The 27,877-nt window shown below is 34.7% G+C and overlaps 1 protein-coding gene across 7 annotated transcripts in view; it reads left to right on the forward strand.

Annotated features, from left to right (window-relative positions):
• Positions 1 to 27,877, forward strand: part of RALGAPA1 (Ral GTPase activating protein catalytic subunit alpha 1) — a 266,532-nt gene that overhangs the window by 116,998 nt on the left and 121,657 nt on the right. For all 7 annotated transcript variants that reach the window (XM_073211346.1, XM_073211345.1, XM_073211347.1 and 4 more), the window contains 9 exons: positions 2,244 to 2,396; positions 4,926 to 5,119; positions 5,367 to 5,465; positions 5,985 to 6,140; positions 7,516 to 7,644; positions 11,054 to 11,179; positions 20,788 to 20,846; positions 23,823 to 23,931; positions 25,209 to 25,319. In XM_073211346.1, coding sequence (XP_073067447.1) covers positions 2,244 to 2,396; positions 4,926 to 5,119; positions 5,367 to 5,465; positions 5,985 to 6,140; positions 7,516 to 7,644; positions 11,054 to 11,179; positions 20,788 to 20,846; positions 23,823 to 23,931; positions 25,209 to 25,319 — 1,136 coding nt within the window. The remainder of the gene's footprint in view (positions 1 to 2,243; positions 2,397 to 4,925; positions 5,120 to 5,366; positions 5,466 to 5,984; positions 6,141 to 7,515; positions 7,645 to 11,053; positions 11,180 to 20,787; positions 20,847 to 23,822; positions 23,932 to 25,208; positions 25,320 to 27,877) is intronic.

Raw genomic sequence — 27,877 nt, forward strand, 5'->3', positions numbered from 1 at the left:
GCTCATGTTTATGTCCAAGAGATTTTTTTCCTATGTTTTTTTCTAAGAGTTTTATGGTTTCATGGCTTACATTCAGGTCCTTGATCCATTTCGAATTTACTTTTGTGTATGGGGTTAGACAGTGATCCAGTTTCATTCTCTGACATGTAGCTGTCCAGTTTTGCCAACACCAGCTATTGAATAAGCTGTCATGTCCCCATTGTATGTCCATGGCTTCTTTATCATATATTAATTGAGCATATATGTTTATTTCCTATCTTTTTTGATAATAGCCATTCTGACAGGTATAAGATAATATCTCATTGTGGTTTTGATTTGCATTTCTCTGATGAATAGTGAAGCTGGGCATCTTTTTATATGTCTATTGGCCATCTGTATGTGTTCTTTGGAAAAATATCTGTTCAGATCCTCTGCCCATTTTCAAATCAGATTGCTTGTTTTTTGGTGTTGAGTTGCATGGGTTCTTTATGTATTTTGGATATTAACCCATTATTAGGTATATAATTTAAAAATATCACCTCCCATTTAGTAGGTTACTTTTTCATTTTGTTGATGGTTTCCTTCACTGTACAGAAACTTTTAATTTAACATAATTGCCATTTGGTTTTGTTTGTTTTGTTTTGTTTTTGCTTTTATTACCCTTGCCTTCGGAGTCAGAACCACAGAAGCATTGCAAAGACCAATGTCAGGGAACTTATCACCTATGTCTTCATCCAGGATATGGTTTCAGGTCTTACATTCAAGTCTTTAATCCATTTTGAGTTGACTTTTGTATGTGGTGTAAGAAAGTGGCCCAATTTCATTCTTTGAATGTAGCTGTCCAATTTTCCAAGCACCATTTATTGAAGACTGTCCTTTCCCCATTGTATATTATTGCCTCCTTTGTCATAAATTAATTGGCCATGTGTGCATACGTTTATACCTGGGCTCTCTATTCTGTTCAAGTGACCTATGTGCCTGATTATGTGCCAGTGCCATATTGTTTGATTACTGTAGAGTTTGGAGGAATGTTCTGTATGTATTAAGTGAATCTGGCCTAATCTTTTATTTAAAGCTGGTGTTTCCCTATTGATTTTCTGTTGAAAAGATCTAATATTTTAACTGCTTGCTTGATAGTAGCAGTAGTCCACCACAACCAGCACTAATTGTTCAATACAGTATTAATTTATGCTTTGTTTTATTTAAATTAACAGAGCCTGGCATGTGCCAGATATTATACTAGACACTGGCAATACTTCACTATATAACATAGATACAGTCCCTGTTCTTGGAGTGCAGGCATTACTGAGGTATATTTAAAACTAAACAGGCACTTTTCAAGTTTGTGTGATAAGTGGTAAAATGGGGAAGTACAAGAACATATTGCAAGGACTTCTTATTCACACCGGAAAGGTTAGATTAGGCTCCTCAGGAAGCATTGTCTAATCTGAGATCTGAAAAATAAACAGATGTTAGCCAGACCTAAAATAAAAGGTAAGAGTTCCATGAAAAGGAAAAACATGGAAAAGGCAAGAGGTATGATACATTCTGATAAATACCAGTAATTTACTTTCTATGGCTAGATCTGAAAAGTATTAGGGGAATCATGGAGTAGTAAGAAAATTGCAGAAAGACTGGAAAAACACACTAAGAGATTTGAACTTAGACTGAGGCCAGTGAGGAGCCATGTAAGGACTGTAAATGAGGGAATATCAATGTCAGATTAGATTTTTAGATCTTTTTGCTGCCTTATGGAGAATGGAGTGGAAGGAAGAGGTAGGGGTGTAGGGGAGACTGAAGGTTGGGCACCATCAGGAGTCACTGTAATCCAGGATAACAGTGATAGCAACATATAGAGCCGCCATGAGCAAGTTCCTCTTGTCTTGAATTGCCCTAAGTCTGAAGCAAGTGAAATAGATTACCAGTGAGTATCAGAGTTTCTATAGCGGACCCGGAATGGAAGTAGACATTCTACTAGCGGACCCGGAATGGAAGTAGACATTCGTGTTCTCAGTGATAACTTCTATTAACTAATATGTACAGTTCTGATTCCATTTTAGTCCCATAGTAAATATGAGATAAGACCCTTAGCTACACGATCTTCTACAGTATGATTTTTAGTGACCTCTTTGGTCAATTTGTAATTTGTTTTGTCTTTTGATGTTTCTCATTTGTATTTTACTGGGGTTTCAAAAAGCATTACATCCTAGGTAGGGGGTATTGAATATTCTTTTTATGGTAATTTTATGAAATTATATTTACAGGTTCAGAAAGTGCTTCTCCAGTCCATTCAGCCCTGGAATCCAGGTCACAGACACCTTCTCCTTCCACATTGAATGTAGATCACATGGAACAGAAAGATCTACAGCTTGATGAGAAGCTCCACCATTCTGTTCTTCAGACACCAGATGATCTAGGTAATATTTGGAAATTAGATATTTGGCATTTTTCCTTTCAGAGCATTAGTGTCAGGAGATCTTAAACAAGGTATCCTAACCTTAATTATGTATTATGTATTTACTCAATATATTTTATTGTCTTTTAAAAATTTGTTACTATAACATTTCTTTTGCTCTTAAAGAGATACTCATACTCTGATTTTTGTTGTTATTATAGATGATTATAGTCCTACCATTCGTGATTGCATTATTTTTTTATATTATATTTATTGATACAGTACCTTTTCCTAAATCAGGAAATATACAATTTGGCATTATTACTCTTAATGTTGTATATGAAAAACTGCTGATTCACTTGAGAAACTAATAGCATTATCACTTGCTAATCAGGCTTTCAGTGAAATTATTTTTTACTAATTTGAGTCTGCAATTATATCAAGTTATTTTCATTAAAAAGTAGGTGGTCCAACTGAAGTATTTTTATTTTTTAAGTAAATGCTAAAAAGTGCCTGGGAAACTTCAGAAATTATAAATTTAAGAAAAGTTATTTTTGTTAAATCCTACATGGTGTAACAAGCATCAGGATAAAATGTTATTTTGCAAATATGCCAAAAACTTTGGTCAAGGACATATTTGATGAGATATTTACAACAGATAATATAAAATGCCAGTTCACATTGATACTGCAGCACATTTACTCTCTGTCCAAAGGAAGAAATGGAAAGCCATATAACTTCTGGCCTTTTTTCTTAATGTATTTATTCTCTTAATATGTAACTACTTTGCAATTACATAGTCCAAATCTTCGGTTTGTAGATTATTTCTGATGTTTTCTTTCTTCTGTTTGGCCTGCAATTTTTTTTTTTTTAGTTTTTGCCCAGTCGGAAAACATTTTAAACTAAAGAAAAGTTGCAAGACTATTAAAATGAATACTCATAAATCCTTCAGATAAACTCACCAGTTGTTAACTCACCAGTTGTTAATATCTTTATCTCTCTCTGTATCTATATATACCACTTTATCTCTTTATCTCCATATTTATATCTATCTATCTATCTATCTATCTATCTATCTATCTATCTATCTATCTATCTACCACTTTTATCTCTCTGTATCTATATACATGCACAAAAACAACCCCATCTCCCCCACCTTTCTTTCATTGTTTTGGGGCCATTTATTATAGATAACAGACCTTTCACGTCTAAACACTTCAGTAAGGATGTTCTAAGAATAAGTGTACATTCAGTGCACAACCACAGTATAATGCACATTCAGGATATTTAACACTGATACATCACTAGTTTCAGTTTATAGTTAAATTTCCTGAGTTGTCTAAATAATACCCTTTCTAGCTACCCCACACCACTACCAACCCAATCTAGTAAACAGAAGGATCACATGTTGTTGCTTGCTTTGTGATCACTTAAAATTTTGTTAGCTTTACCTTGAGAAGAGTAGGTTAGAGACAAATCAGTTGATTTATCACTGCATTATGAAGGTTATATGAAGTACGGAGATATTAATAGTGATGGTTAAAATTTCAGTGTCTTTTTGTTTCAATTGAGTGGTTTTGTATAAGAAATCTATTTTTCATTACTGTGAAAAGCTTGTTAGCAACCTTTTAATAATATTATCAATTATTGTACACTTTACGTTGAGAAAGAATTTACACATTAGGAGCTTAAGGATGTACATACACTAAGAAGAATCTTGTAAATTATCAGTACATCGAGTTATTATCAAGCAAGAAAAATCTTTACTGACTTTATGATGATTTTCCCTTTCCATTATATACACTGAATAGAATAATAGATTTTTCTTTTTTAACTGGAGGAGACCTACAATGATGTGTAACTAAACCATTTTACAGATGAGGAAGTGTAGCCTTGTGGAGGTTATTAAATAACTTGTCCAAAATCACATAATTAGTGACATAAAGGAGCCTAGAACCCGAGGTTACTTATATTTCTTATATATAATCTTATCAATATTAACAAAAGAAATATAATTATGGAAATTTTAGATTATGTTTAAATATTTTTAAATGTATATTTTTCCATGCCATTGTGATATCCCTTTTAATGCTAGGTGTGACTTAATTGTGAAATGTAAAAATATGTTTATTTTAGAAATTTTAACTACAAGGAAAAGGCTTGTGAAGATTTTCTACAGGATCTGCCTTCAGCTTGAGATTTTCTATTGATTCGATAATATAACCTGAAGTAGCTATTAGATGAAAGAGAGCATATATACTTCTAAATATGGTCCTTATAGCAAACATAAATTTCTCCATCTGATATCTGCTTCATTTCCTCCTTTGGTAAATCTTGATAGAAACACTATTGAATATGTAATTATTGCCATATTAAGGATTTATGAACTAGTGAGGCTTTGACCTTACAAGGAAAAAAATAACACTGATGCATAGTGATGCTTCTTTTGCTCACTTATGTAAATATTTAAAATTGTTAATTTGACTCTTGTGTTTTTGTAGTCCATTCTCTGAAAAATTACTTACACTTGTGTATTTTTTTTTTTCTATAGAAATCAGTGAATTTCCATCTGAATGTTGCAGTGTGATGGCAGGGGGTACTCTCACAGGATGGCATGCTGATGTTGCTACTGTGATGTGGCGAAGAATGCTAGGCATTTTGGGAGATGTCAATGCTATTATGGATCCTGAAATACATGCTCAAGTTTTTGATTACCTCTGTGAACTTTGGCAGAATCTAGCTAAGGTAAAAAAGAAAAGAAAAGATACAAGGGGAGAAGGAAGGAAAAATAAAGTTTTAAGTAGTAGAAAACTCATAATGTTGTCATATCCTCCCTTTCTATAAATTGGTGCCTAGCATGATCAAGTCAGTTAGCCATGATTAAACGTATAGTTAGTGATTAAAACTGAATTTGAACTCAAGCTTAAGGTAAAACACAGTAGAAGAAAGAACACTTTTAATAAATTTGTTGCATTTTATTTGAAAATTGCAGATTAGAGATAACCTCGGCATTTCAACTGATAACCTGACCTCCCCTTCTCCACCAGTTTTGATTCCTCCACTGAGAATTCTTACACCATGGCTTTTCAAGGTAAACTTACTATGTAAAATATTAATTTGAAAGTTTATTTAGTAAATATATATGTGGTCAGTATTAAACATTTGATAGATAGTTTAGCTACTGTATAGTCTTCTAACATTTTGTTTTCAATCATTAGTGGTTATATAGAGTGGAAAATGGGCATAGCAAAACTATATAAGATGCATCATTTTTATTTAATAAAACAAAAATGAATATAGAAAATTTTGTTCTTATTATAAGCAAAATATAAACCTTGAATTTGTGTCACAGAATATGCTGTGTACTTTTAAAAGAGGTGATTCTTTTAAGTATTATTTGCATTTTCCTAAGTGAAAGTGTGGTTATTAATACCTCTGTTGTATCATTTTAATGATAGCAAAAATTTCAGTTAATTGTTACTTAGTTCATTAAAAAATTTGGGCCAACATAGGAATAAATGAAAACAGATACATTGTTTACTATATTCAGTTATTTAAATATTTAACAGTTTTGTTTTTGAGTATTAAAACCCATGTCTCTTAATTGTAGGCAACCATGTTGACTGATAAATACAAACAGGGTAAATTACATGCTTACAAACTTATTTGTAATACAATGAAAAGAAGACAAGATGTTTCTCCAAACAGAGATTTTCTAACACATTTCTACAATATAATGCATTGTGGATTGCTTCATATTGATCAGGTAAATATATACCTTTTCTCACAAGTTACTTTAAGTTTGTGTTTGATTCTGTATAATTATTGACTTTAAAGGTCTAGAATTAAAAATACTTTTTTTATGTAGTGGTTTACTTACAGGTTTCTTCCAATTTTATAACTATTTGTTCTTAAAACATACTTGAAAACAAGCTGTTTTAATTACGGGATTGACTTGATTGTTAAATGCATCTTTCTTCTTGGTATATATAATGTTATACCAACTAGTTTACTTTTTAAAGAGATTAAACCATCCTTTGCTTAGGTTAACAGCATCTTCCTTTAATATCCTAATGTACTTACTCTTAGGCATTTTGTAATTGGTAATTGGCACTGAAGGCACATGGATTTGCTCATCTAGTTGTGCAGCTGTCAGAGGTCTTTTCTATTCTAGAGTCAGCATATCACATTTTCTTAATTATCATAGATTGTATTAGCATAGCAACAATTATGTTGACTTGGCATTTGTATCAATACTATCATTATGTTAAATAGTCATCATTATGACTCTAGAATACTACTGTAGGGGTCTTGATCCTGTCCATAAAATTAAAAGGTGTGGGAGGTTGCAAGTCAAAGAACTGTAAACATTTTTATTGTAATGTGGTTAAATGTCATTTGCAGTTCATTTAGAGAGCATTAAATTAATATTGAGGTAATTGTATTCTCTTTCTGAAAAATGGAAAAACTTGTTGCATTAATTTGAAATGGTTACTTGACAGTGTTCTACCTTATAAACATGTCTCATATAAAATGATACTTTTAATTACTGGAAAAGAGCTTTTTAAACAATAAATCATTTGAATAATACAACCTATTATACTGCATCCTCATGGTAAATTACAAAGGAAGTGAATGAATAACCAGATTAAGAATACTCCCTCAAAAATGTCTCGGTCTAGATTTCTGAAGCTAGATATCTACATCAAAGGACTTCAATTTATTAAAAAGGAGAATCCAGTTGCCACATAGCAGGTCTTGCAGCATCAGAGATCAGAAGAGATAACACATGGAGGCAAATAGATGGTGGGAGGATCAACTCTGCATTCAGTTTTACAATACATAGGCCTTATATTTTTAACCCTCTGAAGCAAACAGCCTTCCAGCTTGCTCTCTAGTATGAAAAAAAATGTTGTATTGATGTCAGTTAAATAAATGTGTTATAATTTCCTGTGACAGAATATAATTCCAAGCATGGGTTATTTGAAGGAATTAAAATTAGTCTTTCCAATTAGTCAGCCAGTGTATGGTAATTACCTGTTTTATTACTTCATATGTTATCTGTTTTTTAAGGATATTGATTAGCTGATACCCAAAATTGCATTGTGATATTCCTTGCCTCTTATTTTCTTATTCTTAAGGATATTGTCAATACAATCATCAAGCACTGCTCACCTCAGTTTTTTTCACTTGGTTTGCCTGGTGCCACAATGCTTATAATGGATTTTATTATAGCAGCTGGTAGAGTGGCTTCTTCAGCTTTTCTCAACGTAAGTTTTTATTTCCTGTTGTTCATAATACGACAGACTATAGTAACCAGGACTCAACTAACAAAGCAACAAAGAACCATTGTTGATAAAACATAAGCTGATTTTCAGGAAAATTTAGAGTTTAATTGGAATTGATTGCTTCTCCCTCATTAAAAAGAAATAAATTCTAAAGTATAAGAAAATACTAAAACTAATTGACGAATTGACTCAGGAGCTGTAAAAATAGATTAAATCTAAGTAAAACAGAATTTTAAATTGAGGAAATGAAAGGAAACAGAGTGAGGGAAGAAAGTAAAGAAAGGGCAATGGGCAATTTCAAAAGAGGAGAAAGAAACTCTAAAGTCTTAAAACGTTTCATGTGGATTTTTCATGTAACTATGGAGCTGTGAGACAATGCCAAGTAACACAGCATGGCTGGAACATTTATATGTAAGTGGCAGAGGTGAACTAAAGAGGAAGGCAGTAGCTGCGTTCATAGTACTAAAGATGTTAGATTTCATCCTAAGAAAGAATGAGTAACCGTTGAAGGACTTTAGGAAGGACTGACCTCAAATTTGTGTTTTAGATCTCTCTGGAGCAAAGTACAAATGAGTAATAACAATTAACTGAAAGTCTACTAGAAAAAGCTAAGAGTATTTGGGAGAGAAAAATCAGTTATACTTGACTAGCACTTAACAATTTGGAAAGCAGTTTAATACACATTACTTCATTTATAAGCTGCAAGGGACCAGCAGTGAATGAGAAGGTATTCTGTTTGGAGCATAGGAAGCTACCTATTAAACAACAATGAGGAAATGTCAGAAGGGCCATTGCACGTACAAGTCAGGATCTCAAAGCTTGTCAGGACTCAAATTGTGAAGCTGGGAAACATTAGCTTAAAGATGGTATTGAAATCCATGTAACTGGATACAGTCACTTAGAGGAATTTTGCAAATAAGAACCTGTATTTATAGCTAGTTATTAACTCTGTTTCTCCAGTTCCCTGAGAACAAGTGATTGTGTCTTACTCATCTTGGTATTCCAGGGCCTAATACAGCATTACGCTTATAGGTGTTTATTAATTGAATGTGTTAGTATTTATTCAGTACCTACTATGTATTTGACATGGTACTAATCCCTTTTGTGGTATAAACTTCTGATTCCCCTTATTTACAAAGTATTCCTTTGGAAGAATAATGAGGGATATAGAATAAATGAGGTACACATTGTGCCCAAAGAACATACGGTCTGCTACTGGGAAGATAAGAAAGTATATTAACGACTATATAATGTAGGGCAACAAATGGGTACCAATAGGAGGAGTTTTGCATAGTGGTTAAAAGAATGAAGTCTAGAGCTAGTCTTCCTGGGTTCAAATCCCAGTTCTGCCATTTTATTAGCTGTGAGACCTTGTGCAAATTATTTAGTTTTCCATGTCTCAGTTTCTTCATCTATAAAATAGAAATAATTTTCCTCACAGGGTTATTTCATAAGGATTGAATTAATATTTGTAACATGGTTAGAATATTGTATGACATATTTACTTGCAGTATAAGAGTTTGTTAAAATTATTTGGTAATTCAGACAAAAGAGAGATCTTATTTTTTTTTAGAGATATCAGGGGAGGTTTCATGGAAAAGATATATGAATAAGTCCTTGAAAGATGAGTAGTGTTTTTTATAAGTGAAAATGGAAGATAGTGCAGACAGAGGGAAATGGGCATGAGTAAGCTGTGTTCTAAGAATGACGAATAATCCATTTCGTGTAGAAGCTCGTTAATGTAACTAGACTAGTGGACAGAAGAAGCAGAAAGGTATTTTATATCCAACCAAGCTAAAGTGTGGTCTGCACACAAGAAATATTTGGTATGATCTGGGCACTTGTTAGACTTGTAGAATCTCAGACCCTACTCCAAACCTACTGAAACAGAATATGCATTTAAACTGTCTCCCAAATGATTGCAATAAACATTAAAGATTGAGGAGCGCTACTTTAGACTACATCTTGGAATGTCTTGAATGCCAGGAATCAGAATACAATGCTATATTAGATAAGCAGTTAAATTTTTTAAAGTAGGGAGAGAGATGATTGAATCTGTACTTTGGGACTATTAAAAATTATTAAATTAGGAGTAAATTGAAGATAAACTAAAAATGATAAACAATTTACAAGACAGTATTGCCAGTATATATAGATTATTAATCTCCAGGATACTGACCAAAGCTGATAGAACTCAGAGGAGACTGATATGTAAACAAATGTCATTTTTTATCAATTTATGATGAAAACTATTATTCAGTTAACTGATTATTCCAGATGACTAGTCAGCACATTTCTTGCAGACTTTCTCAAGGTTCTTTAGAAGAATTAAGCCCTCATGTCCTTAGGCATCCATTTTATGTGATTAAACTTCCCTCTGGCACATCTAGAGGGATACCAGTTATGTAACTCCCTTGGGAAAATTGAAAAAATAATCACATTCTGTTTTCTGTGGTTCCTGTGAGGAACACCTATTGAGAAAGGCTGCACAGGAAACCAAATCATTGAAGGACTCAGACTTGATACCCACATCTCCACTGTAAGGTAGAGGACAGTCTTTTCCTCTGGATGATTGGAGGTGCACAGTCTAAATTCTGCAGTTTGGATTCCTATTTTAGATCCCAGACATATCATCTTTTTTCTGTTAATGCGTTCCCCTTATCTCCCTCTGCCAACTCCCAGCCAGGCATTTTATTATACGTACCTCAATTTGTTTTTTAAAGCTAGAGTTAAGGTAATAAAAGAATACTAACCAAAAAGACCCCAAAAGGTAGAAGAAAAAGAAGTGTTCAGTGCTGATATTTCAGAAATGGTTTAATACAACTAAGGTAAAAAAATGAAGTTACCTTCATCCGCAGTCTGTGTGTAAATTCTAATTTTGTTTTTAGATGTAGCATAGGCAGTGCTTTTACATGTGCATAATATAATAAAAACCAGTTAGATTAGTACCTGTTTCTTGGAGGCATAGTTAACATTTTCATCCTTATTTATTTATCCTTAGATAGTCATAGATAAAACATCTGCTCATTAGAATAATACGTTAGGATATGTGAGTTGCCTTTAAAATGAAAGTATATTTTTTCTTAAAATTAGGATAATTTTATGCTGTTGGCTAAGAAATATTCTTATTTACAATCTCATTAACTGTGTTTGATTTCTGCTTGTTAACTGCTGTTAAAGAAAGCACTGCCAGTATTAAGAATCACAGTAGTTTACATGAAAAGTATAGGTGAAAACCTCAATGTCTTTGGTTTCCTCTTAACTTTTTGAAGTTTTGTCTTACATGCTCACTTCCCTATATAATATGTTGAGGATATTTTAGCATATTAAATATGCTAATTTAATTACATAATCAAATACATTTTAAAGATAACTAAAATCTGATACATAGGCACCAAGAGTTGAAGCACAAGTTCTTCTGGGATCTCTGGTTTGCTTTCCCAGCTTATATTGTGAACTGCCTGCTCTCCATCCCAACATTCCTGATATTGCTGTATCTCAATTTACAGATGTTAAGGTAAGAAATACGATGATAATTTTCAGCATTTAAATGATTTTGTAATCATAATGTATACTTGATAAAATTTGTATTCTTTCTTTGCCTTTACAAATCTACACAATTGTTAAGTAATGTGAACCAGCTGTACCCCTCAGACACAAAGGCTGGAATTTGGATCCTTTAAGATCATAAGCCTTTTTGTGTGTTCATAACTGCTCTGGAAATGTTTGACTCATTAATGAACCCATTCACATGTCATTTTTTAGGGTTGATTTCATTCACTCACTTTTCTTGAAATATCCTGTGAGCCAGATGCTAAGCTGCTAATGGAAGGCTTCTAAGATTGAGATGGCACTAAACCTGCATATTTGATGTCTTCCTCTCACAATTTCTCAATGTGATGAACCAAACAATGTAATGGTATATTCTTTTCTGCTGTAGGAAATGCCAATTGGGGTGGGGTTCCTATGTTCCTGAAGCATTAACAGATTTGAACAGAAGATGGTGTAAAATTAAACAATAACTATACAATTGCTGATGGAACTTAACTCAGATATTAAGCCTTAAAAAATCATAATAATGTCAGATTAAGAGCACATGTGCTCTTAATTGTTGTTTATACCCTTTTTTAAAAACTTAAAGTAAAAAATTTGTATAAAGTTGTTTTGTGCCTCTGTAGAGATCAGGCCCTTTTTGAAGAGGAAAATGTGAAATGACCAGCATCCTTAGTCCTCTGGACTGAGTAATTCTTAGACCAAGGTGGGGAGCAGTGGTGTGGTCAGGTCTTCTAGTTAGGATAAAGGCACTTAGTGCTCTAGATCCAGCAATGTGCCTGGTAGTGAATAATTCCATCACTAAGTTAAGACCTGTCTCTAACTAAATGCCCATGTGTCAACAATTCCAAGAGTTTAACAGTCCCCAGAAGTTGTGCCTGTTACAATAATTGCCAGATGGTCTGTGTGACTAGACTAGAATTGGTTACTAGAATTTGAAGGGAAAAGAAGCCTTACAACTCCTCAGAACTCATGCTACTAACTTTTTGTTTTTTAACTTTTGCTTTTTTCTGACAGAAGTTTTTAATCCAGTTTTTATCAGGAGTTTTGCCTATACTTTCCATATCACCTATATTTGTCTTTGCTTATCACACTTGTAATTATTTGTTTAGTGTCTGATTTATACTTTAGACAAACACCACAGGGTCTTGTTCACTGCTGTATCCTCAGAGCTTAACGTGCTGTTTGGCATGTAGTATATACTCAGAAAACATTTGCTAATCAAGTGAACTTCACATGAACATAAAATTGTATGGGTCAGTGCAAATCTACACTTACACTTAATAAAATCTATACAAATTGACCTTTATTGTTCAAGGATACAATACTTTGGTTTCTTCCATTTTTCATAAGAACCTAAAGGTCAGTTACAGGTAATAGTTGTAAATCACTTAGGACTTTTTTAGTTTGTTCAGGGTTAGCCTAACCTTCTAGTTATGATCTCCATTTCAGAGTGGGCTTTTTCTCTGCTGGTCATTGTTGTAGGCAGTAATGGTTGAACTGATTTAAACAACACTTTTTTGTGTATGGTGGGAGGGATTCTCCAAAATAAGAGCTAATTCTAATAATGATGAAGAAAGCAAGGAGTCTAAGAAAGTGATGATTATTCTTAGTCAGAAAAATGAAGATTTAAGGGGAAAGATACATGCCACAATGGTTATATTTAATTTTCACATTTTCACTGAAACCAGCCTCCTATGTGCTATAAACTGAAAGCCACGTGAAACCTACCATGCAGTGTTTTGGTTCTATGCTTTTAAAAATGCATTTCCTTCTGCCTAAACCATCAATATATAGACCTGTTTTCTTCTTGCTTCTCTTAATCACCCTCACACACATAATCTAATACTTGATCGTTTGTCAAAATCCTGTTTACCTAAGACACCTTTGTAAAGTCTTCTATGACTTTCCCAAGTTGAACTATTTGTTCACATAGAACCTTGTACACACCATCTGCTTTTATAGTTTAGAAATCTGCCTCCCTTCCTAGACTGTAAGCTTCTTAAGGATAGCTACTGTCTTAGCCATCCTGTACCTAAGACAGGACCTATTACATAAAAAGCTCTTGGGCTTAAACAATAGATACTTTCCAGCTATCCATTAATTGCCAGCTATTGGGCTAGATGCTAAGTTTACGAAGGTTAGTAGGTAAGGTTACTCTTACTCCCCCTTAAGGAGTTTATAATCTGGATAGCTAATAAATGTTTATTGAATGAGCAAATAAATGGATGAATGATTTTTTTAAAGGAATGAACATACTGTTAATCATTAAACCTAGTGACATCCTTGTGCTCTCCTTAGCCACTCTAGTATTTGACCCTGTTGATGTCCTTCTCCTTCCTAAATCTTTCAATTTTGACTTGAGTTGACAGATGCATCATGATTTACTTCTTGCTTCTTTTAAGTATTCTATCTATGACTCCTTAATAGACTAGTTTCCTTTTCTCTGTACAGAGAAACTCACTACAAGATTCTCTCTTTGGATAATTACTTTCTCTTCACTCTTCCTCTTGACTATTTTAATCATTTACAGAATGTTAACTGTTATCTTACACTTATCCCAAAACTCACACATCATGCTTTACATATTATCAAAGAAGAGGAGGCATGCTTTTTTTTTTTTGGTATCATTAATCTACAATTACAGGAGGAAAATTATGTTTACTAGACACCCCCTATCACTAAGTCCCCCCCCCATACTCATTACAGTCTGTCCATCAGCGTAGTAAGATGCTATAGAGTCACTACTTATCTTCTCTGTGTTGTACAGCCCTCCCCATGCCCCTCCCTCATTCTACATGCTAATCATAATGCCCCCTTTCTTCCCTCCCTGCCCTTATCCCTCCCTTCCCACCCATCCTCTCCAGTGTCTTTCCCTTTGGTAACTGTTAGTCCATTCTTGGGTTCTGTGAGTCTGCTGCTGTTTTGCTCCTTCAGTTTTTTGTTTGTTCTTATACTCCACATATGAGTGAAATCATTTGATACGTGTCTTTCTCCACCTGGCTTATTTCACTGAGCGTAATACCCTCTAGCTCCATCCATGTTGTTGCAAGTGGTAGGATTTGTTTTCTTCTTATGGCTGAATAATATTCCATTGTGTATATGTACCACATCCTCTTTATCCATTCATCTACTGATGAACACTTAGGTTGCTTCCATTTCTAGGCTATGTAAATAGTGCTGCGATAAACATAGGGGTGCATATGTCTTTTTCAAACTGGGCTACTGCATTCTTAGGTAAATTCTTAAAAGTGGAATTCCTGGGTCAAATGGTATTTCTATTTTGAGCTTTTTGAGGAACCTCCATACTGCTTTCCACAATGGTTGAACTAACTTACATTCCCACCAGCAGTGAGGAGGGTTCCCCTTTCTCCACAGCCTCGCCAACATTTGTTGTTGTTTGTCTTTTGGATGGTGGTGATCCTTACTGGTGTGAGGTGATATCTCACAGTGGTTTTAATTTGCATTTTTCTGATGACTAGTGATGTGGAGCATCTTTTCTTGTGTCTGTTGGCCATCTGAATTTCTTCTTTGGAGAACTGTCTGTTCAGCTCCTCTGACCATTTTTTTATTGGATTATTTGCTTTTTGTTTGTTGAGGTGCATGAGCTCTTTATATATTTTGGATGTCAACCCTTTATCGGATCTGTTATTTATGAATATATTCTCCCATATTGTAGGATGCCTTTTTGTCTATTGGTGGTGTCCTTTGCTGTAGAGAAGCTTTTCAGCTTGATATAGTCCCAATTGTTCATTTTTTCTTTTGTTTCCCTTGCCTGGGGAGATATGTTCATGAAGAAGTTGTTCATGTTTATGTCCAAGAGATTGTGCCTATGTTTTCCTCTAAGAGTTTTATGGTTTCATGACTTACATTCAGGTCTTTAATCCATTTCAAATTTACTTTTGTGTGTGGAGTCAGACAATGATCCAGTTTCATTCTCTTACATGTAGCTGTCCAGTTTTGCCAACACCAGCTGTTGAGGAGGCTATCACTTCCCCATTTGCGTGTCCATGGCTCCTTTATCATACCATATATGTTTGGGTTAATGTCTGGATTCTCTATCCTGTTCCACTGGTCTGTGGGTCTGTTCTTGTGCCAGTACCAAATTTTCTTGATTACTGTGGCTTTGTAGTAGAGTTTGAAGTTGGGAAGTGAGATCTCCCCTGCTTTATTCTTCTTTCTCAGTATTGCTTTGACTATTCGGGGTCTTTTGTGGTTCCTTATGAATTTATAAGTATTTGTTCCAGTTCAATGAAGAATGCTGTTGGTATTTTGATAGGGATTACATTGAATCTGTAGATTGCTTTGGGCAGGATGGCCATTTTGATGATATTAATTCTTCCTAGCCAAGAGCATGGGATGAGTTTCCATTTATTAGTGTCCTCTTTAATTTATCTTAAGAGTGTCTTGTAGTTTTCAGGGTATGTCTTTCACTTTCTTGGTTAGGTTTATTCCTAGGTATTTTATTCTTTTTGATGTAGTTGTGAATGGAATTGTTTTCTGGATTTCTCTCTCTGCTAGTTCATTGTTAGTGTACAGAAAAGCAACAGATTTCTGTGTATTAATATTGTATCCTGTAACTTTGCTGAATTCAGTTATTTGTTCTAGTAGTTTTGGAGTGGATTCTTTAGGGTTTTTTATGTACAATATCATGTCATCTGCAAACAGGGACAGTTTGACTTCTTCTTTGCCAATCTGGATGCCTTGTATTTATTTTGTCTAATTGCTGTGGCTAGGACATCCAGAACTATGTCGAATAACAATGGGGAGAGTGGGCATCCCTGTCGTGTTCCTGATCTTAGAGGAAAGGCTTTCACCTTCTCACTGTTAAGTATGATGTGATGTGGCTGTGGGTTTATCATATATGGCCTTTATTATGTTGAGGTAGTTGCCCTCTCTACCCATTTTGTTGAGAGTTTTTGTCATGAATGGGTGTTGAATTTTGTCAAATGCCTTTTCAGCATCTATGGAGATGACCATGTGGTTTTTGTCCTTTTTGTTGATGTGGTGGATGATGTTGATGGGTTTTCGAATGTTGTACCATCCTTGTATCCCTGGAATAAATCCTACTTGATCATGATAGATGATCTTTTTGATGCATTTTTAATTCAGTTTGCTAATATTTTGTTGAGGATTTGTGCATCTATGTTCATCAGGGACATTGGTCTGTAATTTTCTTTTTCAGTGGGGTCTTTGCCTGGTTTTGGTATTAGAGTGATGCTGGCTTCATCGAATGAGTTTGGAAGTATTCCCTCCTCTTCTATTTTTTGGAAAACTTTAAGGAGAGCAGGTATTATGTCTTCTCTATATGTCTGATAAAATTTAGCTGTAAATCCATCTGTCCCGGAGGTTTTGTTCTTGGGTAGTTTTTTGATTACCGCTTCAATTTTGTTGCTGGTAATTGGTCTGTTTAGATTTTGTGTTTCTTCCTTGGTCAGTCTTGGAAGGTTGTATTTTTCTAGGAAGTTGTCTGTTTCTTCCAGGTTTTCTAGTTTGTTAGCATATAGATTCTCATAGTATTCTCTAATAATTCTTTGTGTTTCTGTGGGGTCCATCGTTATTTTTCCTTTCGTATTTCTGATTCTGTTGATGTGTGTAAATTCTCTTTCTCTCTTAATAAGTCTGGCTAGGGGCTTATGTATTTTGTTTAATTTCTCAAAGAACCAGCTCTCGGTTTCATTGATTTTTTTTGTTTGTTTTATTCTTCTCAATTTTATTTGTTTCTTCTTATTTTTATTATGTCCCTCCTGCTGACTTTGGGCCTCATTTGTTCTTCTTTTTCCAATCTCTATAATTGTGACTTTAGACCATTCATTTGGGATTGTTCTTCCTTATTTAAATATGCCTGGATTGCTATATACTTTCCTCTTAGAACTGCCTTCACTGCATCCCAGAGAAGTTGAGGCTTTGTGCTGCTGTTGTCATTTGTTTCCATATATTGCTTGATCTCTATTTTAATTTGGTCATTGATCCATTGATTATTTAGAAGCATGTTGTTAAGCCTCCATGTGTTTGTTAGCCTTTTTGTTTTCTTTGTACAATTTATTTCTAGTTTTATACCTTTGTGGTCTGAAAAGTTGGTTGGTAGAATTTCAATCTTTTTGAATTTACTGAGGCTCTTTTTGTGGCCTAGTATGTGATCTATTCTTGAAAATGTTCCATGTGCACTTGAGAGGACTGTGTATCCTGCTGCTTTTGGGTGTAGAGTTCTGTAGATGTCTGTTAGGTCCATCTGTTCTAGTGTGTTGTTCAGTGCCTCTGTGTCCTTACTTATTTTCTGTCTGGTGGATCTGTCCTTTTAAGTGAGTGGTGTGTTGAAGTCTCCTAGAACAAATGCATTGCATTCTGTTTCCTCCTTTAATTCTGTTAGTATTTGTTTCACATATGTTGGTGCTCCTGTATTGGGTGCATATATATTTATAATGGTTATATCCTCTTGTTGAAGTGCCCCCTTTATCATTATGTAATGTCCTTCTTTATCTCTTCTTACTTTCTTTGTTTTGAATTCTATTTGTCTGATACAAGTACTGCAACACCTGCTTTTCCTCCCTATTGTTTGCATGAAATATCTTTTTCCATCCCTTGACTTATAGTCTGTGTATGTCTTTGGGTTTGAGTCTCATAAGCAGCATATAGAGTCTTGCTTTTTTATTCATTCTGTTACTCTGTGTCTTTTGATTGGTGCATTCAGTCCATTTACATTTAGGGTGATTAATGAAAGATATGTGCTTATTGCCATTGCAGCCTTTAGATTCGTGGTTACCAAAGGTTCAAAGTAAGCTTCTTTACTATCTAATCAGCTAACTTAACTCACTTATTAAGCTATTATAAACACAGTGTGATGATTCTTTATTTCTCTCCTTCTTATTCCTCCTCCTCCATTCTTTATATGTTAGGTGTTTTAAGCTGTACACTTTTGTGTTTCCTTTGTCTGCTTTTGTGAATAGTTGATTTTATTTTTTGCCTTTAGTTAGTATTTAGTTGGTCTGCTTTCTTTGCTATGATTTTATTTTCTCTGGTGACATCTATTTAGCCCTAGGAGTTCTTCCATCTAGAGTGGTCTGTTTAATATCCCATAGAGGTGGTTTGTGGGAGGCAAATTCCCTCAACTTTTGCTTGTCTAGTAATTGTTTTATCCCTCCTTCATATTTAAATGATAAACATGCTGGATACAGTATTCTTGGTTCAAGGCCCTTGTGTTTCATTACATTAAATCTATTATGCCATTCTCTTCTGGCCTCTAAGGTTTCTGTTGAGAAGTCTGATGATAGCCTGATGGATTTTCCTTTGTAGGTGACCATTTTTCTCTCTCTGGCTGTCTTTAATACTCTGTCTTTGTCTTTGATCTTTGCTGTTTTAATTATTATATGTCTTGCTGTTGTCCTCCTTGGGTCCCTTATGTTAGGAGATCTGTGGGCTTCCATGGTCTGAGAGACTATTTCCTCCTCCAGTTAGGGGAAGTTTTCAGCAATTATTTCTTCAAACACACTTTCTATCCCTTTTTCTGTCTCTTCTTCTTCTGGTACCCATACAATGCGAATATTGTTGCATTTGGTTTGGTCACACAGTTCTCTTAATATTCTTTCTTTCCTAGAGACCCTTTTATCTCTCTCTTCCTCAGCTTCTCTGTATTCCTGTTCTCTGAACTCTATTCCATTAACAGCATCTTGCACCTAATCCAGTCTGCTCTTAAACCTTCCAGAGATTTTTATTTCTGTATTCTCCCTCCCAACTTGATCCTTTATCTCGTGCATATTTCTCTGCAGGTCCATCAGCATGGCTATGACCTTTATTTTGAATTCTTTTTCAGGAAGATCGGTTAAATCTATCTCCCCTAGTCCTCTCTCAGGGGTTGTCTGGATGATTCTGGACTGGACCAAATTCTTCTGCCTTTTCATGGCAATAGAGGTAGTCATAGGCAGGTAGCGCATCTGTCAGCTGGGAGAGCAAAGTCCCTTCCTGTGTGCTGGTCGCCTTGCCCTTCTCTGCTGCCTGTGCCAGTTACCTGCACCCCGGGAGCAGGCTCCAGGTTAATTTCCTTAGCTGTGGTGGGTGGGGCTGCTCAGAGCCCTGCGGGGAGAGGCAGGCCCACTGGATGTGATCTCCTGCCGAGAATGGTGCCCCTTTAAACCTCTGCCTGCACTAGGCAGCTGTCTGCTGATGGCGGCTCCGGGTCTGGCCCTGGCAGCTGCGTGCCGGGAGGAGGTTCTGAGCAGCTGCTGTGGGCGCAGCCGCTCTCAGGCTGCTCTGCCAGGGCTGCACTGGATGGGAATGAACAGCAGGTTGTTTATGGTGTGAGGGGCTTCAGAGCTGCATTGCCACCCAGGGGGTTAGGGCGCCTGAAGTTCTTTGGGATTCCCAGCTGTTGGGCTGAGTGTGCTGGGACGATTTCTTCCAGGTGTGAAGCCCCTGTCCCTTTAAAACTTTCAAAAAGCACTCACTTTTCTTTTGTCCCAGGGGAGCCCTCTGTGGGGATCTCCTCACAGATTTTACTTTTCCATTTCCCTAATATCCAGCACACCATGCAATGTGTGTCTGTGCTCCCGGTGCAGATTGCTAGGGCTGGTTATTTAGCAGTTCTGTGCTTCCACTCCCTCCCTGCTCCGACTCCTTTCCTACCACTGGGGAGCTGGGAAGCTGGGGTCGGGGGAGCACTCAGGTCCTGCTGGGCCACGGCTTGTATCTTATCCCCTTCGTGAGGTGCTGAGTTCTCGCAGGTGTAGATGTAGCCTGGCTGTTGTACTATATCCTCTGGTCTCTCTGTTAGGCATAGTTTTATTTGTTGTATTTTCAAAAATATATATGGTTTTGGGAGGAGATTTCTGCTGCCCTCTGTGAGGAGGCTTGCTTTTAAGCGATGTTTCTCAACGTTTTGAAAAGATATACCTTTGTGCTATTACATGTGTTTAAATTATCTTACGGTGAGCTTCTTCTTCTTCTAATCAGGAAAAACATTATTTTTTTAAACATATAATTTGGTTATAAGTTTCAGAAGTCATTTGTCTTAGTCTCTGTTGGGCTGCTATAAAAAAATACTACAAGACTGGGTAGCTTATGAAAAAACAAACTCATTTCTCACAAGTCTGGATGTTGAGATATCCAAGATCAAGGCTCCAGCCTAGTTGTGTTCTGGCAAGGACCCTCTTCCAGGTTCATACCCAGCACCTTTTCACTTCATCCTCATAGAGTAGTAGAAGGAACTAGGGAGCTCTGTGGGGGTCTCTTTTATAAGAGCACTAATCCCATTCCTAAAGGCGCCATGCTTTTGACCTAAGCACCTCCTGATAATACCATCATCTCTAGGGTTACATTTAACATATGAATTCTGGGTGGGAGGGCAGACAGAAACAGTCAGACCATACCATTTCTTTATTAGTTTAGCTAATTTTATGAATAATACTGGACTCTATTAAAGTATGTATGTGAGAACAAAGACTCTCTGTTTTATTTCACTATTGTATGCCTAAGCTGCTGGCACAGTGCCTGGGCCCATAGTGGCCATTTAATAAATATTTTTTGGATGAATGAATGAAATCTTAGTCAGTGCTACTAACTATCTCCCCTTTATTTTAGGAGCTTATAGTCAAAACTGTATTAAGCTCGGCAAGAGATGAGCCCTCTGGTCCTGCACGGTAGGTCAGATATTCTTAAAACTTGGCATAACTATTCTGTTCTTGGAATCTTATTTTAGAAGTTGATTGAATTATTTAGCAGTCCAGATTGTTTAGATTACACCAAAGCTGTTCTGAAGTACAAATTTGAATTACCACTACTTTCTTCATGATTTAGATTCAGACCTTCATTAAAAAAATAAAATCCTAGTTACCTTTTTCAGTATCTTTACCCTCTGTATCTAAAATGATTTCCTTTAGTTTTATTTAAGTACATTTTACTTTTCCTTCCAATTATGTTTGTGACTATCTCTCATGCAGTACCTTGAAATGTAGTAATAATTACCCAGTGAATGTTTTTTGAATTGAATTAAAAGAAAATATTTTTATTGTGGTAAGTAGTATATCTAAGAAAATAGTATATATAGTATTTTCTATATAAATAATAGTATTCAAAATTTTTGATCAAGATACTTTTAAAAAATACAGTATAAGTAATAAGATTTTAGAATGTTATCCTTTATTTAATGTCTTATTAAGAAGTGAAAGCTGGCATTTTCTCTGTTTTACTGAACTTTTCCCAAAAATGTTGAGATTTAAACAGCAGATTACCAATAGCACACCCTGTTCCTTTTTCTCCCCCCAAATCACTAATTTATGTTTTATATTCCTTGAAGCTAATTCTTTGTCATTGGTGTCAAAAGTAGTCTGTGTTACTACTACTCTGTCATTATCTCTGCAAAACAACTTTTTTGATCACCTACATATTTTTTGACCTGAGGTTCATAGTGGTAAAGATCATGGCTTTGACCAGTTGGATTCTAATTATAATTTAAACCTCTTCTTTTTCTGATATCTAAAAATAATTTAAATGAACAATTTGCTTAAAAGAGGTATATAGTTGTAGCTTTTTATATCATTGGCATGTTTTTCTTAATAGCTGAGTTAATAAAAACAAATCTCCTAAATTATTCTTTTATATTAATTGCACTTTGATACTAGATAACTACTCCAGAAAATAACATTGTCATTTCCATTATTCTGTGTTTTCATTTTATGATAACGTTAGCCCAGTTTTGAAGATTTTCAGTATTATTTCCATAGCATTTTCTATGTTAATAATGACAGCCTTTTAAGTTAAGGATTTTACTATAATATTGTTTCATTTAATCTTCATCACAATTTTAAGAAATTACTGGAATCATAATTTTTCCAACTTCTCTAGCAAGAAATTGATGACTTTAAAAGCTAACATTTTTTAAGCCCTTTCATATGTGCCAAGCCCTAGTCTAAACACCTTAATACCTCATTTAATCTTTGCAACAACTGTAGGAGAGAGGTACAATTTTTATCTTCCTTTTTATAGATGGGGGGAGCCCAGAGAATTTAACTAATCTGCTCTATCACCCAGAATTGGCCAGAGCCATGATAAAACCCTGGCAGTTTGTTTTTAGAGCCTTACTAGATACATAAATAGTAAGTGGCAGAACCCAGATTTGAACATAGAGCTTCAGATTCTAGATCTTCTACCCCCCTCTTTTCCTTTTTTTTTTTTAAAGTATGTTGCCTCTCAAGTGAAAGAATATTGAAGCCTAAAACATAGATGCCTGTAAGTAGACTTGGAAATTGTTAACACAATAACTTATATTGAGAGTATAGGAAAATCTCAGAAGTTGAACTTAATTTTCTAAACTTGTTCTCCTATACATTTCAGGAATGTGAGGTCTTAGAAGCATATACCATAAAATCTGACCAGGAGCAGTTAGCCATACTGGAAATCATCTAGATTATTTTGACAACCTGAGGAATATAGGAAAGTGTACACATACACACACACACACACACACACACATTTTTCATGTGATCTTGCTCCTCTATTACAGAAATAATCTTAAGCATTTGTTCTCATAATTTATACCTTAGTTAGCTTCATCCCTAGAGAGCTTTGCTTTACTTCAGGTTTTATTGTTACTTTAGGGTTTAAGCTCTTTCCATTCCTAAATCTGAAATTTGGTTATTTAAATCTCTAAGTGTTACCTGAGATGTATGTGTGGGCAATAGTAAGGCAGAAATATAACAGTAGATTTTGCTTAGAAGATTTTCTGGTAGTCTTTATAGTAAATAATTTAGTAGCATTAGTACTATGATTGAATTAAAGTAGGGGTTTAAGAACTTCTGATCCACTGTGTTCAGGAAGAAAAATATTTCTGCATTAAGCTGTTCTGTAATTTAGCATTCTGCTGAATTTAACATAAGAATATCATTACCAGGACATGCCATTATACCAGAACACTAGAAGGAGCTGACTTTTTAATTCTTAGAGAGAACCATTTTATGCTTTGTCAGAAGCTTAGGCTTGAACATACTAATAGAATTCTTACTGATTTTGATCATCAAATAATTCCCTTCAAGCTGAAATGCATTTGAAGTAGGGAAATGAAACCATAAGATATTAGGGAACAGAACAAAAATTCTACAAATTCTGTTTCTGTTGGAATTCCTTTGTAAAGTATATAAATTTTATTTTCCCAATTTGTTTTAAAAAGAATTTGTAACTGTTAAATACAAAAGATGAAAATAATATTCGACTTAATCCGAGCAGCTTCATGTTTTTGCTTAAATTCACTTTGCTGCTATCAGTCAACAAAATTACTCTTTCCTTTTTGAAAGCAGGTTACATATTTGTTTGGGAAACTTTATGACAATATTAATTTGTTACTATAGATTTGTTAGAAAGATGCTATGTGTCATCCCCACCTATAAACTTGGAAGTAAGTTATAATTGTACATTAGGCTTAGAGTTTTAGGGATGTTTCCTTCCACTTTCTCTTCCTAAGAAGAGCTAATGTGCAGAGTAACAAACTGATTAATGCATTTAAACAGTGCGTGTTCAGTCTGTGTTGGTTGATTGTGGATGTTTGGTTCTGGTGGTGGTTTCATTTCATTTAAAGGCTTACCCACTTTTATTTATATCATTGTTGGTTGCCTTTTTTGCAGATGTGTAGCACTTTGCAGTTTAGGTATTTGGATTTGTGAAGAACTAGTCCATGAATCTAATCATCCTCAAATTAAGGAAGCTCTGAATGTGATTTGTGTCTCCTTAAAGGTAAAAAAAAAAAACCTATTTTGTGGAATATATTAAGATAGTACAGAATGCATGATTATTTTTCTCCAAATGTTAATAATATCAGGTGCCCTTATAGAAAGAAATTTTTGTAAATGTTTTTATTAATTTATTATTATATTATTTCCTTAATCCTTTTTCCTTAAAAGTGATCCTACTCCTTGAATTTAGGATATTTTAGTGATGACCTATTTTATCTCAACTTTTTATGGTATTATATACTGGTTTTGTCCCTAAGAGACATATGGTTGACTCCTAAAAAGAAAACTAGTCATCTAACAGCATATGTAGGGTTATCATTCTTAATCAGTATTTTTGTAAGCTACTCCTTGATCTTTATTACTTCCTGAGTTCTTGAGCTGTTCAGTTTTTTGGCTTTATCATGCAAGTTAAATGCCCTCTTTGTAATCAGAATAAGATTTGTTCAGAAATAATTACCTAATTATTTGGAAAGTCTGAATGATAAATGGATATTTTTTGTTTGTGAAAGGATACATGATACTGTTTCTATCTTCAGACTTTGTAATATTGTATCTGCATAGAACTCTGAACATGATAAGTACAAATATTACTTATTTGACCGATATTTCTGAGTATGTTTGAGGCGCTTTGCTAGGAAGACTGAGGAATACCAGAATGAAAATAAAAATTAAATACTAAACTCAACAGATTAATAATGTAGTGGCTAAAAGGAACATATACACTGTTGATTGAGTTCAGAGGAAGCAGAGATCACTTTGACTTGGGTATCAGAGAACACTTTGGAAAGAGGAGACATTTGGTCAGGGCTTGAAGAGTAAGATTTGGTCATAGAAAGCTAAGCGTAAAAAGTTTGACTTTATACCACTGGGTATACTCAGTCATCTAACAGTTTTAAGCATAGAGAATGTCATCATGAGAGCAGTTCTTTAGATTAATTTGGAAGTAGGGTATATAGTAGATTGGGATGGGGAAAAGATCGATAACAAGATAAGCAGTTTAGAGGTCATTACAGAAATTTAGGTCAGAGAAAATGGAATAAAACTTTAATGAGGACAAACTTTACAAATTAAATATAAAGTTACTTATGTCTTTGGAATGTGTTGTGGTTTTTTATTTTGTATCTGTATATCTTTCTAATGTATTTTAATAAACATAAATACAGAGCGACAAAAAGCATCTATGAAATTTAAAATTTTTCAGCAGCTAACACATTAATGTATAGTAGTTCAAGAGTAATTTTTTTATAACAATGTTTTTTGTTATTATTGTTATTACAGTTTACTAATAAAACAGTAGCCCAGGTAGCTTGTAACATGCTTCACATGCTGGTTCATTATGTACCTAGACTTCAGATTTATCAGCCTGACTCTCCCTTGAAAATTATTCAGGTAAGTAACTTCTCAGTTATTTCTTACTATAACCTTGTTGAAGATCCTTAGATTTGCATTCCTTGAAATACAACACTATGTAATAGTTTTCTTTATGTTTTGCATACAGAAATAATGGGAACCTAGGGTACTTTTTGATGTATCAAAGTTCATGACAGTCCTTTTGTATTTTATAGTAGATTATATTCTTAGTTTTAAATACTACATGCAAATTTATAATTTCCACTGAATTTATAAGTGAATATTTGGCTTCATTACTTCTCTTAGGTAAAAAAACATACCATCCCTCCAGTTATCAAAATCAGGACATTATTATGATTCATTCCTTTCCTTTCCTCTACATTTTTTTCATTCTAATTCTGAGTTTCCTGTGCTTCCTACAACACTGGACATATTTCAGCCCTTCACACTGTAATAGCCTTCTAACTGGTTTCCTGACTTCTGAGGTGTTCCCCTCCAAGTCATCCCTCACATCACATGATTCTGGCATACTTACTTGAAAAAAAACAAAAATCTCTGAGTGGTTTTCCTTTGCCTGTAAAGTAAGACCCAAGTCCTTTAGCTGGGAATTTTAGGCCTCCAGATGAGCACCCCGCCCATCTTTCAGAATCATGTACAGATTCCTTTAGTACCCTGTGGGCCAGGTACCTGAATTGGCTTACTGCCCCAGAATATACCCCTCACTCTCTTGTTCCTACCTGAAATGCTCTAACCCCTCATCTTTCAGTAGATTGGTCTAAATAACATCTGCTGAAAAAAAAAGAATCCTTTCCTATTCTCTCTAACCAAAATTTATCTTTCTTATCTTCTTGTTCTTTGTAATATTTTCAGGAAAGATGGTAATTAATATTTATTAAGTACCAGTATATACCAGTAACTATACCAGTTACCTTTTCATATATTATTTCATTTAATTCTTTTGCTTGTTTTTTAATTGAAGTATCACTGATACACAATCTTATATTGGTTTCAAGTATATAACACAGTGGTTTCACAGTTACATTATTAAATCCTCACCCCTCTAGTGTGGTTACTATCTGTCAGCATAGAATGATGTAACAGAATCACTGACCATATACTCCATGCTATACTACTATCCCTGTGACCAACTTACATTATGATTGAACATGTTTGTGCCCCTTTATCCCCCTTACCATTCTAACCCACCACCCCTTGCCCTCCCCCATGGTAACCACTAGTTACTTCCCAGTGTCTGGGAGTCTACTGCTATTTTGTTAATTCTGTTTTGCTTTGTTTTTATATTCCACAAACAAATTATATTTGTTTTTGTGATTCCATTAAATCATACAGTACTTGTCTTTCTTTGCCTGGCTTATTTCACTGAACCTAATACCCTCTGGATGCATCCATGTTGCAAATGGTAGGATTTGTTTTCTTCTTATGTTTCTGTTTTGCTTTGTTTTTATATTCCACAAACAAATTATATTTGTTTTTGTGATTCCATTAAATCATACAGTACTTGTCTTTCTTTGCCTGGCTTATTTCACTGAACCTAATACCATCCATGTTGCAAATGGTAGGATTTGTTTTCTTCTTATGGCTGAATAATATCCCATTGGGTATATGTACCACATCTTCTTTATCCATTCATCTATTGATGGACACTTAGGTTGCTTCCATATCTTGGCTGTTGGAAATTGTGTGGCAATAAGCATAGGGGTGCGTATATCTTTTTGAATCAGGGATTTTGTTTTCTTTGGATAAAGTCCTGGAAGTGGAATTCCTGGATCAAATGGTATTCTTAGTTTTTTTGAGGACCTTCCATACTGCTTTCCAAGTGGTTGTACCAATTTACATTCCCACCAACAGTGTACAAAGGTCCCTGTTTCGCCACATCCTCACCAAAAATTGTTATTTCTTGTCTTTTGGATAGTGGCACTCTGACTGGTGTAAGGTGATACCTTATTGTGGTTTTGATTTTCATTTCCCTGATGATTAGCGATGTGGAGCATCTCTTCATGTGCCTGCTGGCCATTTGTATTTCTTTTTTTTTTTTTTTTTTTTTTTTGAGAGGGCATCTCTCATATTTATTGATGAAATGGTTGTTAACAACAATAAAATTCAGTATAGGGGGGTCAATGCTCAATGTACAATCATTAATCCATCTCAAGCCTAATTCTCCTCAGTCTCCAATCTTCTGAAGCATAACGAACAAGTTCTTACATGGTGAACGAATTCTTACAGAGTGAATAAATTCTTACATGGTGAACAGTACAAGGGCATTCATCACAGAAACTTTCGGTTTTGATCATGCAATATGACCTATAAACCATCAGGTCAAATATGAATATTCATTTGATTTTTGTACTTGATTTATATGTTGATCCCACATTTCTCCTATTATTATTATTATTTTTATTTTTAATAAAATGCTGAAGTGGTAGGTAGATGCAAGATAAAGGTAGAAAACATAGTGCTGTAAGAAGGCAAATATAGATGATCAGATGATCAGGTGTGTGCCTATGGACTAAGTATTAATCCAGGCTAGACAAGGGCAGCAAGACATCCACGGATGCAGAAGATTTCTCTCAAAGCAG

Source organism: Manis javanica, chromosome 8 (genome assembly GCF_040802235.1).
Source record: "Manis javanica isolate MJ-LG chromosome 8, MJ_LKY, whole genome shotgun sequence".
Taxonomy (NCBI): domain Eukaryota; kingdom Metazoa; phylum Chordata; class Mammalia; order Pholidota; family Manidae; genus Manis; species Manis javanica.